The following is a 19,067-nucleotide window of genomic DNA, read 5'->3' as shown; positions in this document are numbered from 1 at the left end:
TATCTGTCCAATGATTACGCCTAGTCGCATCTTTTATACTTCGCTACCTGGTCTCAACAGCATGGCATGAGAAGAAAAAGCAAATTATGCCTTGGGTGTGGTGGATCTCCTAAAATATGGGCACAAACAGAGTAAGATCTTAGAGGTCTACCTTGAGGCAAATGAGGAGAACAAAAAAGTACATTCAAACGACAATTCAGTCACACAAATGATACCATGAAGGTGTTTTCCACTTTAATATTCCTGAAACGCAATAGCCTTTTTAGTGAGTGCTAGGCTGTGTCAATTCCTGCCTCTTCCATAGCAAACCACTTCTGTCTACAAGAACAGACAATATCAGAATCCTGTGAGGCTGGTCTCATTAAAATCAGGATCCACTTCACCTATGCCTCCCAGGCCCTGCATATTTCATGTCAATACTCCTTCAGGTACCTTACAACATAGAAATGTGGATAATCCAAAAAACAGGGAGAAAAATAGAACAAGAGAGTTTAAAATCTTTATGATCATACCCGAACCTTCGCAACTTTTGGGCTGGGGTTACTAACAATCTCCAGGAAGTCTCTGGGCAAACCGACCTTCATAGATTGGATGTATGCGCGTTGGGTCTGTTCACATAGCCCAGATTCGACAGGGCTCTCTCTTGTTTCCTCAACTTGGCATTCATACTCGCGATTCACTCTGAGGCACCTTTGGAAGGCACCTACCCCTCCTAACATTACCACCTGGTGGTGGAGAATCAATGCATGGGCAGAGGACTAGAGCACGCTGTTACGTAGTAAAGAAGTTTTTGGGACCCGTAAATACCCACTGTCGATAAGCTGGGATGTCCTCATTAAGGCTTTCCGTGCCCTACAAGAAGACATTCTTTTGCCATAGCGTTTACCCCAGAGCTGTCTCCCCTGGGGCTGGCTTCTATTGACATCACTGCACAGCCTACTCTGGCCCACCTGCATTGCCTGCCTCACAGAGGTGAGAGAGTTGGCAAGGCGCTGCTCCTCACCACTATAGCTGTATGAAGTGTCGGAAAACACCCAATACGTGAACAAACACCCAAGTTCTGCGCACCATCATATCTAGCCGCAGCATGTTGAACAATGATGGGGTGCACAACTTAAGAAGTCCAGTAGACCAAAGATATAAGGAAAAAGTCACTTCTTTATTAGATCAAATTGTTTCAAAATTTAAAACCAGTTGAATCAGAATATCATCAGCATAAGGATATCCCTTACGTCTTAATACAACCAACCAAAGAAATGTTATGGAAGGTCGTGCTCGACCCAAAGAATAACAGGACAATCCAGTTAAGGCTGTCTTTGCTCACTAAATTTGAAGATAGTGACTAACGTCAGTTTAGAAACTCCGTAAATACATTCAAAAAAGAAAGTTATACTATAAAAAACAGTTAAAACCATCAGTTTATTTCTTTAAAAGTTAAAAACATATCAAGACTTCAAAATACATGATACAAACATTTCATCAAATAATTATGCACAATACAAAGTAAAAAAAACAAGGGTCGACGCGGCGTTTCGGTGTCTTATGTGGATGAGTACACCTTCTTCAGGACGTTTTTTTTTTAAATCACTCGAAATTTGAGGGATTTAAGGTAACAGATTATACATAGAAGATACCGCTTCTTGTCCTTCTAGCGGCGTATCTTGTAGTTTTAGAGATGGTTTTTTTTTAGAAATTTTCCACCTCGGTTAAATTGTTGCATTGACGAGTTAATTGCTGTACCAAGGGTGACCACCGTTTGAGTAATAGGATCAGGCACAATTGTGCTCTTTTTTATAATCCTGAATATAATCCCATCTTTTTAAGGGAAGTCTTGGGACTGCTGAACAAATAAACGAGGGAAAACGTCTCAATTCTTGCTTCCTTCTGCCGTTTTGTTTCTCTCCGTATTACAGCTTTGCTCTTCGTATACCGCAGCGGCCTCCCTGTCACTGGATCTTGGTACAGCTTTACCAAGATCCGGTGACAGGGAGGCCGCTGCGGTAAAAAAGAGCACAATTGTGACACCGAAACGCCGCGTCGACCCTTGTTTTTTTTACTGTGTATTGTGCATAATTATTTGATGAAATGTTTGTATCATGTATTTTGAAGTCTTGATATGTTTTTAACTTTTAAAGAAATAAACTGATGGTTTTAACTGTTTTTTATAGTATAACTTTCTTTGTTGCATGTATTTACGGAGTTTCTAAACTGACGTTAGTCACTATCTTCAAATTTAGTGAGCAAAGACAGCCTTAACTGGAATGTCCTGTTATTCTTTGGGTCGAGCACGACCTTCCATAACATTTCTTTGGTTGGTTGTATTAAGACGTAAGGGATATCCTTATGCTGAGGGACTTCTTTTCTTTTAAATTTGTTCACCCTGTCCCGCATTGGTTCAGAGGGTACCTCCCTTTTAGGTCTCGCCTGTCGATGCGCATGCGCATCGAGCAAGCGAGACTATAGGGGCTCATCGACTCTTTATCTAACTTGCAAGGAATCGTGGCGATTCCTTGCAGTGCCCGTGACTTTTAAGCTCAATGCGCATGCGCATTGAGCTTAAAAGCGCGTGCACAGCCGCCCGCATTCCTCCGACACCTTTGAAGTGAAGCTTAGCTTCACTTCAAAGGCCCGGCTTCCACGGCCGCCAGGCCACATCAAAGGCTTCCCCAGCACTGCCCCGCCCATCAATCACCCTCCCACTGCCACCCCCCTCCCTCTCCATATGGTGCGCTCTGCCTCAGGCCTCTGAGCCGTCCCTACGCTCCCCGCCCACCCCCATCCTTCACACCCTTTGTCATTACTTCGGCCCCGAGCCACCCCTACGCTCCCCGCCCACCCCCATCCTTCACACCCTTCGGCACCACTTTTACATGAGAGCTAGTTGCATAGTACAAGAACACATTGCCTTCTTAAAGCCGCAGGAACATTAACTAATTCTCCCACAGTCACAGTATAGTGAGCTGACATTCTAACTTGTACCTGGCTTTCTAGCTTTTCGCTTGCAGCTCTGGGCATTACGCCACATTCTTGTTATCTCATTCATCCTCCCTGGCTGACCCACATGCATGGCGCTCCTCCTCTCTTTAGATGCCGTCATCCTCCTCGCACTTCAGTCTCCCGCCACTCAGCTCGCGCCCCCTCTATGAACGAAGATGTTTACGGGCGTCGGTCTGAAACAGGCAATTGTCTTCCAGCTCCCGTGTTCTTAAACCCGGACATAGCGCAGAGCTGTAAATAACAGAACTCAACTTTTCAGAGAATATTTTGATCAATAATGTTCGTGTTTGTCTTCAGGCCCTATTACTTGAGTCAGAATGTGGCATAACGGCAAAAGCTGCCGACTTTGGAACTGGGAAACAGGGTTCGAGTCTAGGCGTCGGCTCAACATCCTGTTGTGATTCTGGGCAAATCACTTAATCTCCGTTGCTAACAAAAATGTGTTCTTGTGTAATGCAACTTGTGCTAGTGTAAAAAGCGCTCCTATACCATCGCGTCGAGTTCATGCTATATAAAACTGCAAAAACACATGAACACTCGGAGACGCAGAGCTGTGCCAGGGCACTGACTCAACTTTTCCTATTTTTTATTTTTATTTACTTTTGCCCCTTGCCTCCATCGGATTGCTTCCACGAGCCTTCTTCCGCCAGTAGTTTGAGACTTTGTTAATCACGTCTTAGCTCGGCCTCATTATTTATCTCTCGCCTATCGCCTAATGATATTTAGTGGTAGCCCTCCGCTCCTACCTTACAATTAAACTTCAGCTACAGCCCCGTTTGTCCGCTCCTGCGGACTCCCTGCTGTGTGCCTCACTTGAAAGCGCTACTGCTGTATGTGTTAGCACATAAAAACAAGACCTGTTCTCTTTACCAGTGCTTCTTTTAATAGCCTCGTATTCTTCATTTTCCAGGGTCTGTTTGCCTTAAATTACTATAGTGTTAGAGTGGTCTAACAACCCCATCTCATGAGCCGAAATGGATAGAGCCACATGGCGGCAGGGCTTGAGAACCCTGCGCTCTGGCAACTTGACGAGCGAGGAACTGGTCAGTATTACAGAGAAATAACATTAGAAAGGCCAGAATGCTTCTGTGGGCAGGTGTGTGGAGAAATGCCAGGGCCGGGTCATGTGCCGCTCAAACCCCACAGCATTTTATTTTTAGCTCATTCATCCTTACTCGCCGACCCACATGGCGCTCCTCCTCTCTTTAGATGCCGTCATCGTCCTCGCACTTTAGTCTCCCGCCACTCAGCTCGCGACCCCTCCATGAACGAAGATGCTTACGGGCGTCGGTCTGAAACAGGCAATTGTCTTCCAGCTCCCGTGTTCTTAAACCCGGACATAGCGCAGAGCTGTAAATAACAGAACTCAACTTTTCAGAGAATATTTTGATCAATAATGTTCGTGTTTGTGTTCAGGCCCTATTACTTGAGTCAGAATGTGGCATAACGGCAAAAGCTGCCGACTTTGGAACTGGGAAACCGGTTCAAGTCTAGGCGTCGGCTCCCTCCTCTTTTGGACACTCGCATTCAGGGGTAGATTCAGCCGAATTTTTTCTCTCCCATTTTATTTTCATTCTTCCCCTTTTCTCTTCCTCCCATCTGCCCCCTTAACCAATTTAGCTCCCTCCTGATTTCTTTACATGCACCTGTCTTTTGTTATCTCTGTTTCTTTGCTCCTCTCACTTTTTTTCTCTCCTCAGTTTTTACCATTCCTCCCCTTTCAATAATGTTTCCATTGTCTCTTAACTCACTCCTCCCGACCACTTACCGTCCCCACTTCCTTCATCTCCCGTTGGACCTTCCCCTCTCACTCCTCCACATTTTGTACCATTCCCTCCTCAATTTTTGCCTTTATTTGCGTCTATCCTTGGGTCCCCCCTCACCCACACTCGTTTACCTCCTCACTCAGCTCTTTTCTATATCTCTGTACCCTCCTCTATACCTCGCTCTCTTCTTTAGCTCTCTGTGGCTCTCCCTCCACCACCCATTCTGTTACCACCTCCTCTGTGTTTATCCCAATTTTTTTTTCTTGATATGCCTTGTATATTGAGTTTGATTATGTAAACATACAGTAGGTTGATTCTTCTAAATGAATAGGTGATAACTGTCATGTTAAAACCAGTTGTTTATTTATATCTATTGCGTAAAATATATGCACTCTCTTTTTTAAAGTTACAGTTTCCCATATATGTATAAATTAACGAATGTATTGCTTATGACTTCACTGCAATATTCATTGGGAAGAGAATTACATCGCTATGGATACTGTTTTGGGGGGACCACATAATTACACTCCACATAATTACACTGCGCACAATGCAACATACACTCCAAATCCCACTCAGTGCCACATAATTACACCCCACATAATTACACAGCACTCAATGCAGCATACACTCCAAATCCCACTCAGTGCCACATAATTACAATCCACATAATTACACTGCACTCAATGCAACATACACTCCAAATACCACTTAGTGCCACATAATTGCACGCCACATAATTACACTGCACTCAATGCAACATACACTCCAAATCCCACTCAGTGCCACATAATTACACGCCACATAATTACACTGCACTCAATGCAACATACACTCCAAATACCACTCAGTGCCACATAATTACACGCCACATAATTACACTACGCTCAATGCAACATACACTACAAATACCACTCAGTGCCATAGAATTACACACCACATAATTACACTGCGCTCAATGCAACATACACTTCAAATGCCACTCAGTGCCACATAATTACACACCACATAATTACACTAAACTCAATGCAACATACTCCAAATCCCACTCAGTGCCACATAATTACACACCACATAATTACACTAAACTCAATGCAACATACTCCAAATCCCACTCAGTGCCACATAATTACACGCCACATAATTACACAGCACTCAATGCAACATACACTTCAAATCCCACTCAGTACCACATAATTACATGCCACATAATTACACTACGCTCAATGCAACATACACTCCAAATACCACTCAGTGCTACAACACATATTGTGTTACAAATGTTATAGGTGTCACATTTGCGAAAGATAAAACTATTGGCATTGTAAATGATAAAGCTATTAATTTCGCTATTTTCAAAACAAGCACATAAATAAAAAATGTGTCATTTACAATACCAATAGCTCAAACTTTCCTAATGCAAGACCTATTGCATTGCAAATGCTTGTTTGGTTTTGGAATCAGAATATCAGCCAACGCGTTTCGCTCCCCTTCCTCAGGGCACAAAAATGTATCCGCATTCAATCAGTTTCCCAAACCAAGAATACGTAAGGCGAGATTGCAAGAACAGTCCTAGGATGCGAAGTCAAAAGAAATGGAGCCCGTCGTAATCCAAAGGATCCGCAAAAATATGTCCGCAATCAATCAGTATTTCAAAGAAAATAGGTAAATTGAAATTGCTAGTACAGTCCTAAGTTGTGTGGTCAGTAGAATCGAGGCCAATGGTTATCCAAAGGATCCTAATGCAATACAATGGTGATGAATGTCCAAAACAAAGGCTTGCAGTGTCAAGCACAAATTCAATATCGTCACGGTATTAATCCACGAAAAAAAGAAACTGTAGAGTACGGAATCCGTGTGCATCTAGCCGCAGCATGTTTGATAGTAGCGCAGGTCCTTTGACATGGCCTCAAATGCATTTATCCTTTCACCCCTTTCCCCCCTTGTCCAACAAACCCTGGTCCCTCAAATACAAGCGACATTGACACACCATCTGAGTTGTCTTGCTGTCCTTCCCAACAGTTTCCCTAGCTGTTCTTGGTTTCTTTTTCGGGTTACAATTGCTACTCTATTGTTGTAATGCCCCATGACACCATATGTAGCATGTACAACGTACTTTTCTTATAATATTTTGTTCTGTCTTTACAAGTTCTTTGCCATAATGTGATTCCTACCTGAATGTACGAAGCACTGTAGTTTCGTCTTCCAGAGAGGTGCAACATCTACATGGAAGTAGAATGTTGTCCTTCTGACCTACATGGAGACAGATCTCATCTTCTACAAATGGCATTTTGTTGTCTTAAGTCACATTCAGTGTAGATGGTAACTTGAGAACTAGTCATGCATACTTCAAACCTAGAATCATTCAAACTATGTACAGTGAAATGGACCACTAATACGTAGAGCAGGGTAACCCATGTTACAAGTGACTACCCCCAGTCTGTCATAGGTTCAAACTTACTGGAATGAGGTAACAAAATATTTCTGGATGTTGGGTTGAGGAAACGGTTGACCATGATCACCAGGGAGGTCCTCAATTACCCACCTATGACCTCCATTAGAATCAATTTGCCAAGAGTTAAAATTCTCTACAAAAAAAGAGAACAACAGGATATTAGAGTGAGTCTTTGAACTTCAACATAACTGCTACATCAAACATCCATCAGTCAAATAGAGGTCATTTTTGTCATTGGTTTAAAGAACGTATCTGCAGCTCATCAAAGCGCATTTGTAGAGGGTTCTTTACAGTCACTCGTCCACTTTCAAGTGGGCACAGCAGTTTCACCGGATATGTGGCCCAAGTTTGCTGTGAGGTTCACTGTGCTGTGACAGGGTTATTGATGGATTGTGATCTAAGATTGGCCCGATCTTGATGTTTACTGATGCAAAATGTTTCATACACAACACTTCAAGTATAGCACAGCGGCTGTCTTGATTTAGTGGATGCTCAGATCCTTACATGGAGGTCCTTTGTAACCCTGGGCATAGGTCTACGCTATGTTCGCATAGTTTGCGTAGTTTGTGCAACTACGCGCTACACGAATTGCACGTAGCACAGTGCAAAAACGCGTGGCTGACATTTTTTGCTTGCTCGCGGCCCTCAACGTCAAGTTGGCGACCACCAGTGAGCAAAATAACATCCTGGCGAGACTTTTTTCTCGTTCGCGATCAGCAACATCAAGTTGCTGATCGTGTGAATGAAATAAGATTCTAAAATATGTTTAGTTTCAAATGATTTTCCTTTGTAACATCAGACGTCTCCTAATGAATTTACATAGGGATACAACTTGCAGCAGGTATCAGAGGTAAGGTGACGTTTTTACCACTAGTAGTCGGCTTCACAGCTGGAGTTTAACAGGCCCGTTGGTTTGCAATGTAGCTGCCCCTCTCAGTCTTCACTTCTAGGACTGTAGCCAACTACCTGAAGTTCCTCTGCAAAGAACACCTAGTACAGAAGTATCCTCCCTGAATAGCTGCCCACCCAGGATATAAATATAATAGAATAACCTGGACTGCTGTCCTTGACTTGATGCTTGCCCCACTACAACAAAGACTATCTTGAAACTTCACTTCGGGGACACTAATGCACTATAGTGGGCAAGAGAGATGAGAAGCATTTTATGGAATCCAGTACAATAATGTTGGTATAATGTGGTGGTCCCCCAGGGCAGATTTCATCCTCAGACTAGGGGCCTGAAGACGTTTGGTGGATTGAGTAGTGTCAGTCCGGATTCTGGAGGGCATCACCTCTGCCACCCCGAGGGTCCTCTGCCCACCAAATTTAGAGATGACCGCTGGTCCAGCAGTCGTCTCTGAACACTGAAAGGAAATGTCATCATAGCGGTTCCTTTCAATGTGCTAAAAGTCTGGTGTATGGCCGCCTCCGGTCTTGACAGATGTACACCACACTATTGACATATTTTTTCATGGACCATGAGAGTTCAGAATTCTCCCTGCATATATCTGCCCTTCAGATTTGACCCCACATTCTTGGATATTTTATTATCCCCAGAGGTGTACAGTAAACTGCAGATTAACAGTTTTAGGTTACACCAGTTTGTGATTCACCGCAGCCCATGAACACTTCAAAAACGTGTCAAAGGTCTTACGGCTGGCTCTTGGTTTGAGTCAAGGCAAATTTATTTATTTATTTATAAAGTTTGTGACTGTTAGTTGTGCCATGGAGCTAGGAACAATGGAATACTTTCCCCACACGCACCTAAAAGGGGCTGCTCCATCAATGAAGGGGACTGATACGAGTATTTGCAATAATTGCTTGTTTCACCTAAGATCACACAGGATCTTTTAGCTAATGCAGACTATGACCAATTTATTCTGTGTGGCTCCTGTCAAGCCATCTGCCAAGAAATGTGTGAGACAACAATTCCCAGTGCAGTGTTGTTATGGACCAGTGGATCTTAAAACGTGGTCCACAGATGCCTGAGGGTCTGCGAATAATACTCAGGGTGCCCAGACTGTATTGACGCTTAAATAATGTTACCAAATAAATAAAGGAAATAAAGAAACAAACTGTAAAATTTTAAATTGAAAACCGTGTTGTAAATATGAAGGATTTCGAAAAGCTACGACATAAAATGAAGTTGCTAACCTTAGCTTTATTGTTTGGAACAACACAAGAACAGCAAATAGTAATGTATGGTTGATGGGTTACCTCAATTGAAATGCCAACAAAAACAGAGCATGCATTAGGAGCAAAAAGAGACAAAGCGATATGCTAGAGTTTAACATATTGCTTCATCATTTAGACTTAAAAACGTAACTTAGAAGAGCATCCAACTTCCCATTAAAATGTACATTTCGACTTTTCTAAATTGTGCTTGTGAATGAAATAAAATATTTCAACAATTGTGTATTTGTTTCATGTGCACTTGTTTCTGTATCTTTTAAAAGTTTAAATAGTAGAAATGAATTAGGCTGGAATCCAAGTCTGCCAGTAGTGACTCAGGGGATCCCCGGATTTCAGAAGTGACTCAGCTGGAGTCCCTGGATTCCAGTTATGATTAAGTGGGGTTCCTTGGGACCCTTGCAAGCCTTTGCACTCCTCCGTTCCTGAGGGCACAAACAGACGGGGGGCTCAAAACGACGGACCACCTGATTTAGTTATGTGTTCCATCATTGTTTGACAATTAGCATCAGTGCAACGAAAGATATTGGGTTACCCTGGAGCTCGGTCTTGGAGCCTCATGTCCGACATTCTCTCTGTATGTCCCGCATGTGGACAGCTGCAGATGGCAGCTGACAGCCCCAGAAGCACTGTACTACAACCTCTGGAAGGTGTGGAAAGTTAACCCCACTAGGTGTGAGCCATCCCTTTACTGTGTCCCCTGGCCTTGGGAGAGCAGGTGTGCATCGGGGTGGGGCGGTACAAAACGAGGGGTGGGGGCAGGAGGTATGTTTGTGGATTTATGAGCATTCGGATTTTGTGACAACAGTCAAGAGATTGCACATTGGTGGTGGTGGCGGAGGGGGAGCGGTGGTCTACTGGAGGAAGGAGGTAAGTGAAGGTGTAGTTTGATTTCACATCCTATTTGTACAGTCGCTGATGACCATTAGGTCCCTTATGTAATGTCTATGAGGGACTTGGAAGGGGTGCCGCTCGCAGCCGTTTTGTGGCGGATACAGCTTTCCTGACCTTAAGAGGAGAGAACCAATGAGGAGCCTGTGAGGAACTTTAACCGGACTTGCACTACCGGGGAGAGACTGACTTTGTGCATTTTTCGTGACCAGAGGGTGCGGGACTGCGAGTCCCAGCGGGCTGAGCGCAAACACCATCAGGCGCACCTGCGACTCTTCCCGCCCTCCTCCTCCCCTGTATTTAGGCACGCCTATAGCCGCGCACGGGGGACGCGCGCGGGCAAAGCCCGTGCAAAGGGCGGGCCGTCTGTGGCCGTCAGGGGCTGCAGGAGGCTGGGCTGGGCCCGCCCCCTAACATTTCGTTCCTGACTCTACCTTGCCTCTAGGTCTTCGCTATAGTAAGCTGTTCTTTGCCTGACCTTTTCTTCTGTTATTTGAAAAATGTACTGCTTTGGGGCTCTCTGCCAACTCGTATTTGATTTGACCATCTCAGATTGTTTTCTATATTGATATCGAATTGAGGCACCAGGATGTCTATATGTGTAACGAATTCTTTACCCTCTACTGTAGGGGCTTCTATACTTGGGCCCTTAGATAAGTATTTTGTCAGGGCAAATAGAGAAATAGATAGAGAGATTGCGCTGGCCGAGAAACGTGCGGAGCGCCGCTTTTCTATCGAACTTCTCAAAAACAAGCCCCCAATTTTGGCCCAGAAAGAGGTATCAACTCCACAATTACACAACAATACCTCACTAGTTGCGGACGCAGACGCAGAGCTATTTAACACCGAAAATATCCCTTTAATTTTTCAGGATAGGTCACCCACTTTGCCTATCATTGAAATAAATGATGATATTACTACCAATGGGTCACCCTCTATATCGAACTCTTTAATAGATTTAAATTCCCCAATAGTGTTAGACATAGTCTCTCAGTCTAACATAAATGCCTCATTTCCCGTATCTAATCTACTTGTGGAGGCGGTGGTACCAATGGAGACACAATTGCCGACAGCAGTTAGCGTATCCAAAGAAAAGACACCAACTAAGAGACATCAGGGAGCACATCGTTCTCCACCTAGAAAAAGAAGGAGAAAGGGAGGGGTTAGAAAAGGGAGTAAAATCCCAAACACACCTTTACCACCTGTGAATATAACAAATAAGACACCCAAGGAGTCAGAGAAGGATGCACTAAGAGGGCCCAAAACAAAAACAAGTATGTTTCCAGAAGCCTTGTCGATTAAAGGGATAATCGAGGATATTGAATGCCTTCTAAAATCTCTTCTGTTGCCACTCTTAGAGAGAGTTAAAAGGCTAGGGGAAAATATGGATCGTATCCTAGCAGCCTCAAATTTAAGTTAAGCCCCAAAAGAAATCAGCCTAAGGGAAACCAGCTCAGTAATTAAACTTCCAATACAGAAAACATCTAAGCCACAAGCGGATAACTCTATATCTAAAAAAACGACTCTATATAATAACCCCCCGAGACCAGTGGCCATGCAAGATTCACACAAAGAGAAGGTTAAACCAGGTCCCCCGCAAGCCCATATTACCAATCCTCCTTTAACGAAGGCTCCAAAAACGAATTTAGAAAAATCAAATTTCAGAAATAACGTACAACTACCACCAGAATCATCTAACTACATTATCATTCTGACTGGAGTTCCCGTCGTGCCAGTAGGAAGCATAGAATCCAATACTAGTTTTTAAAATATAGTTATCCACTAGCTGCGAAATAACAGACCTCTTCTATTACATTTAAATGGAGACATAATATCCGTAAGACGGTGTAGTTGGGTGGGTGTGCGACCTAAAGACATTGATGGGGAGGTGGTGATAGTAAATTTCAGGGACCACAGAGTAGTCACGTACATCAGTGATTGGTTTCCAGGAAGAAAGGAGGGAAGTGTATCATCTCGTAACCTGAGTTACTTTTATCCTGAAACTCTGATGATGCCTCCTACCTATCCATCAACACTGGGTCGCTCTGATTTCCTGCAATTTGCCTATCGTAAACAGCACCTTATTGCCCCAAGACAGCATACAAACAATCTCCCGCTTTTTCTTCCACTTCAAAGCCCAAATAGGTTCTTTCTTCCTTTTGGCAATGGACATCATTCCATACATCCAAATGAGTACTGGAATATTCCACTACATAACTTATTTGAACCCCTTTCAGGCTTAGATGTAAACAAATGACTTATTTCATCTACTTCTCAAAAAGGAAGCACGTGTGAGTTCCCGAACAACTGTAAAACATCAGAGGAACTCTTTTTTGCTTCTCCCATTCCTATGAGCAGATTGCCTGAGCCTTTATTAGACATGGGGGGGGGGGATTTTTGTGTATCTAAATTAGACCTGAATGAGGGTCTATAGATTGGTACTGAGCCTTTGGATCGTACGATATTGCAAGACACAATGTATTGTTTATCTGATCATGAGAAGAATAATGGTTGTATTGCTGAGGGTTATTCGCCATATAATAGTATTGTTCTCTTGAATACCTTTGCTAACCCTAGCCCGGAAAAATGTACTAACCTGTCTGAAAAACAACTCGAAGTTAATTCGGGGTGAAATGTTGGGATTCATGATTTCTATGACATGGCACCATCTTCTAAATCATGTTCTACTAAATACGGGGGGAAAAAGAGGTTGTGTTTAAGTATACTACTACTATATCTGTCTGTTCCCCTAACCTGGCTCCTAGAGGTGGGATAACCAAAGCCAATAATAAGGATCCGTCTAATTCTACTAATCATGCGGGATATCAGGCACGCTGTATCAGTCCCAGGAAAAACGTAAAACAACACAAAAATAAACAGTCCATGCGAGATGATAACGCACCCTTGGAGGGAAAAAAATCCCCGCAGGGTTGCTGCCAGTTACTTCTTAAAAATAAGGCAATCATAACCAGGGATAAAAAAACTAGGACTACGAGCAGTGGTAAGTTAGGAACTGATATTTTAGGAAAGGGAAATGAAATCATTGAGGTCAAGTTGAACCATAATGTAGAAAGGAAGATGTCGTGTAAAATAAATAAAGACAAAAATTCACCTAAACCTAAATGCGCCAGCACACCAGGTCGACAAGTAAGTGTAGTGTCCTGGAACGTGTGTGGGCTAGAAAATAAAGTACAAGAAACAGCGTGGGGAGAGTTTGTCAATAACATTGATATCCTATGCGTACAGGAAACCTGGGTTTTAACTGAAATACACCTAGATGGATTTAGGACCTTCCATGTTCCAGCGGTACGTTCTAGCCATGGCAGGCATAAAGGGGGGCTATGTGTTTATGTTTCGAACCTTCTGAACGCTAGCATCACCCCTGGTAGAATAAGCTCACATTATTTCCAATTGATCACTATCTCATTAAATCCTTTGGATGTGCTGGTTGTGGTTAATTTTTATAATAATATTAAGAATTCTGACTTTATGGAAGTACTAACAAATTTGACACGTGAATTAAGGGCCATAAAAAGTGTGAAAGGAAAAGATTTAATATGGGTCTGGGTAGGTGATTTTCATTTAAACTTATGTGATAGCAAAACATGTGGGTTCCAGGAATATGGGGAGGGGGAAACTGCGGGTAGGAGCCACTTTCAACACAATGAGAAAGGGGAAATATTAAATAGCATCATGGCCACCTTCGACCTTGGCTTTGCAAATAGGCTGTGCTCCCCCAAGATGGAGTTCACCTCTACCTTTTTAGCAAGGGGGTCTCATTCTGTCATTGACTTTATCATTATGCCGAATAGTTCGCCGGCCGGGTGGTTAAGTTTGAGATCCCTACCATCGGATTGAGCGACCATCTACCTTTGAAAATGCTTGTTAGCGCTCCAGGAAGTAAAAACACCCCCACTATTGAGATCCTGGCATGGTCGCAAGACCTTGTAGTTGCACGGAAAAATGGACTCGCTCTGAAATTGAGCTCGGTAGACCCAATAAAAACCTTTAAGAAAATAGTGGAAAATGCTTTTCATTCCATCATGGTATGTTTAGAGGAGAAGTCCTCAAATGGCGAAATCTTGGAGGCATTTAGTAATATTACTACCATTACCCAGAGTGTGCTAACTAGGACCCGTCCCAAAAAAAGTAATAAAGCCAAGGGCTGGTTTGATTCTCAATGCACAAAGACGCATACGGCCCTTAAGTTAGCATTGAGTAACAAACCGAGGGACCATGAGGCAATAAGGGTACATAGGAAGGCATACAATCTAGCTAGGCGCCAATGAAAGAAAATAATTAAAGATAAAGCATGGCAGGATTTACTGAAGGCAGCGGAGAGTAAAGATGCGAAATTATTTTGGCAGGTAGTCAACACCCCTTTCCTCACCAATAAAGAGATGGCCAGGATTGAAATAGCTATTGATGAAAAATCCTGGATAGAATTTTTCTCAAATGTCTATAGTAGCAGCCAAGAGGAATTGCAAACAGTGAGTAACTTTCTTCCCATCCCAATTGAGTTTACCCTTGAAGAGGTACAAATGGCCATAAGCTCAACTCAGAATAATAAAACCCCGGGACCAGATGGGATCCCTAGTGATCTTTACAAGATGAATACTGATCTATGGGGCCCACTTTGTTTGCGGGTCTTGGGTGCTTGTTGTGCCAAAGGTTTTATCAAAACATGGGCAGAATCAGTGATAATTCCCATATATAAAAAGGGTGACAGGGAAAGCCCATCAAACTATAGACCTATATCTCTCCTGGACTCATTAATGAAAATCGCTGGGAGAGTGGTCTTGACTAAAATACAGACATGGGCTGAGGAACATATATCCTAATCCCTGTACAATATGGGTTCCGGCCAGGGATGGGCACGGTCGAGCAGGTCTTAAATTTTGTATTGCTACAAGGGAAGTACACTAGGGCCAAAGATGGATGCTTGTATGCAATATTTGTTGACCTCTCCTCTGCCTTTGATTGCGTAGTACACACAAAATTGTGGGAAATATTAGAGGAGATGAATGTTGACCCAGCTATAGTTCTTTTTCTGAGACAATTATACTCAAGTGCAACTGCCAAAGTAAGGTATGGATTGGGGGGGGGGGGGGAGTGCACGGGGTCTTTCCGCATACAGAAGGGGGTGAGACAAGGCTGCGTGCTGGCCCCACTCCTTTTCTCATTATATACGAACAGCCTAGAGAAGGAATTGGGGGCCAGTAACATCGACTCACCGGGGTACGGTAACAGGCAGATAGTTTCCCTCCTGTATGCGGACGACGCAGTGTTAATGGCTAGGACGAAGGTGGGTGCACAAAGGGCTTTAACTAAGTATGTAGAATTCATGGAGGCTAGAGGCCTTGGAGTTAACGCCAAAAAGTCCTTTGTGATGTGCTGTGGTAAAGGTGGTGCCAGGTGCAAACAACTTAAAGTGGCAGGCCTCCAAGTAGAACATACTAAAACATTCCCATACTTGGGGGTTGTAATTGAAGGATCTGGTGTTTGGGGGCCAGAAGTGAAAAATAGGACTCTAGCTTTTAAGCGATCGATTGCGGCCGTAATAAACTTCTCAAGTAAATTGGGTAAAAAACAGCCTGAAATTATGCTCAGTATCTATGTGGCAAAATGCAGAAGCATCGCTCTGTATGGTGCAGGGATTTGGGGTATCAGGATGTAACATCACTCCAAATTTCTGAAAATAATTTTTTTAGATACCTTTTGGCCCTTCCGAAGGGCACATCTGTTTATAATTGCCACGCTGAATTAGGTATGGACCACCTAACTGACCTGATTAGAATCCAACCAATCTTGCTGTGGCGTAGATTTGGGCGACACAAGAACTTGGCCTAAATCAGGGAATAATTAGAGACGTTATGGCCCTTGATAACGTAAAGCGCATTAAATGGCTTGAGTACGTCAGGAGGGTCTTAACTGACATACAAAGGTCAGAATGGTACAGTAACCCTAAACTAATTGGGGAAATCCCAAAGAAAGTTGTGAAACAACTATGTATGGAGCATTTTAACATAATAAGGCTTGGAGGGGAGGTTATTAAGAAAACTGTGCCTGAACATCAATTGTTGTTGACCACCCATAGAATACAACCATATCTAAACCTTGTGACTTTGGGGTTCGCACGCTTCATCCTGACTAGATTTAGGTTTAATCTATTTCACCGCCTAGTGACATTCCCAGCTAAAAACGACTGGCACAGAACTCTGGCCGCATGCCCATGTGACAACATGTCATCCCAAACCACATTCCATCTGGTTTTGTTTTGCAAGCTGTATAAAAAAGAACGCTGTAGATGGATTAAACAATATTTGAGATGTGGTGCTTGGCGGCAATGTAGGCCTGCGTATTTGAACTTGCAGCAATTGGGGAACCCTGTATGCATAATGATCATGACTATGTTTTTAAAAAGTGTTTTAAGATCACGGAACTTATTATGAAATGCTAACTATTGGATAGATTCACTGTAATGATTTAATACTTTTTTAATCTAAATGTTATTTATTGGTGTTGGATTGTATAGATGTATTTTTGTATGCACCTGCTTTTATGATTTTTAATACTGTGAAAGTCGACTTGGAAGGTTTAGTAGGAGATAACATGCAACATCTAGCGTTAATGGCATGGTGAAGTAGCAGCAATTGAAGTTGCAGAACAATATTTAGTGTTGGGGTGGTAAGTAATGGGATTTTTATTGAATGCAAGTTTAAAACTAGCGGCTGAACTAGAGGCTCAACCTATTCACATGGGTATCCCAAAGAGAGTTAAGAAACGCGTCAAGCGGTCTCAGGAGTGGATAAGAGGAGAGCGTCACCTCCTGGGAAGTACAGCGTTGCCTGATAAATGTCAGTCAGTGCGGCATGCCGCAAAATAGGCACTGTTCACGAAGAGCTATTCTACCAAAAAAGGGGCAGGCCTGTGCGATAGTGAGCCCGATCCAAAAACAACTGGAGAGTTTCAATGGGAGTACAGTAGGTGTTATGGTGGAAAAGGGCCACATGAATAATCAGTGGGAGGAGTTAAGTACTGAACCTAGGGAGGAGCCTGGAGCTCCTACTAGGGTCCCACTAAATCAAGCAATAAAAGACTTTGTGGGTAAGCACTTTAAAAAGAGTTTGACATATAAGGTGCCACCTATTTATTTATTTTTATTTAGTTCATTTATATAGCGCAACAGCTACCCAACAAAGGGTTTCCCGGCGCTAATGATCCAGTAGTTTGATTTGAAGCAGGTCTTTTAGATGTTGAACAGCCAGGTTATTAAGGCTTTCCTGAATTTCATGTAACTCGTCTCATTCCGTAATGTGTGTGGTAAAGTGTTCCAGAGTGAGGGTCCAAGAAACTAAAAGGATTTGCCACCCATGCGCGACAGCTTAATTTTAGGGATTACAAAATGATTAGCCGTTGCTGATCGAAGGGTCCGAGATGGGCGATAGGGACGTACAAGATTTTGTAAATACTTTGGGGCATTATTAGTGGAGATCTTATGCATAAAGCATAGGGATTTAAATTTGATCCGATTCTCAATTTTCAGCCAATGCAACTCCCGGATGTACTTGGAGGTAGATGTGGAGATGGGAATTTTCCACAGTAGTCTCGCTGCTGCATTTTGCACTGTCTGCAGTCTGCGGATTGTGGCCTTTTTTGCCCCTAAGTATAACACGTTACCATAATCAAGCCTAGAGGTTATTAAGGCATTGCTAACTGTTTTCTTAGTATGTTCGGGCAGCATCCAGCAGATTTTTTTTAGCCATTTTAATATTGCGAAGCAGGTGGCCGAAGCCTTCACAACTTGCTGGTTCAAATTGAGAGAGTCATCAATGATGACACCCAGATTACGAGCTTGCTTGACTGGAACCGGGGGAGTGCCCATTTCCGATGGCCAATGTTGGGGTCCCCAAAGCTCTTTGTTCTTCCCCAGGACAATTAACTCGGTCTTCTCACCGTTAAGTTTAAGAAAGTTTTTACGCATCCACTCCGCAATCTTACTTAGTCCAAATTTTAAGGAGGAGGGATTGTCAGGTTCCGCAGAGGACAGAGAGAAAAGAAGCTGAGAATCATCAGCGTAGGAAAACATAAGTAGTCCAGTCTCTTCTACTATTTTGGCAAGCGGGCTCATATGAATGTTAAACAGTAGCGGGCTCAAAATAGAGCCCTGCGGTACTCCGTGTTTGAAGGTCATGATGTCAGAGCAAGCGGAATGTACGCTTTTCCAGCACTGATTTAATCCAATTAATGGCCGCACCACGAATGCCTATGGAATGAAGTGTCCGGGCAAGGACCGCATGCGACACCGTGTCGAATGCTGCACTGAGGTCGAGCAGCACAAGGGCCACAGTTTCTCCTCTGTCCAGCATAAAACGGATGTTCTCAGTTACGTCTAGCAAGGTCGTCTCCGTAGAGAAGCCTGCACGAAATCCTGATTGATGGGAGGGTAACAGATCATGAGTAGTTATGAAGTCAGTAAGAGACCTATGAACATGTTTCTCCAGTATTTTTGCAAAAGTGGGCAACAAGGAGATGGGCCGGAAGTTAGCTGGCAGATTAGGGTCCGCTTCCGTTTTCTTTAGCAGCGGATGAATCATCGCGTGCTTCCATTCATCAGGCACAAATCCTTCCTGCAGGGATGCGTTAAGAAGATCGGTGATTATGGCCAGGGCACTACTGTTAAGTTGTTTTAGAACTGAGCATGGCAATGGGTCTTTGGGCGAGCCTGATTTAATAGTATTAAGTAGTTTGTGAACCATGTCAGGGCT

At 43.3% G+C, this 19,067-nt stretch overlaps 1 protein-coding gene across 1 annotated transcript in view; it reads right to left on the bottom strand.

Annotated features, from left to right (window-relative positions):
* Window positions 1-19,067, bottom strand: part of LOC144754442 (F-box only protein 44-like) — a 236,982-nt gene that overhangs the window by 145,940 nt on the left and 71,975 nt on the right. The window contains exon 3 of the mRNA XM_078642218.1: window positions 7,225-7,351. Coding sequence (XP_078498344.1) covers window positions 7,225-7,351 — 127 coding nt within the window. The remainder of the gene's footprint in view (window positions 1-7,224; window positions 7,352-19,067) is intronic.

Source organism: Lissotriton helveticus, chromosome 5_1, assembly GCF_964261635.1.
Source record: "Lissotriton helveticus chromosome 5_1, aLisHel1.1, whole genome shotgun sequence".
NCBI classification, from domain to species: Eukaryota; Metazoa; Chordata; class Amphibia; order Caudata; family Salamandridae; genus Lissotriton; species Lissotriton helveticus.
Note: the sequence above shows the minus strand (reverse complement) of the source record. Positions and strands in the feature narration are given on the sequence as shown.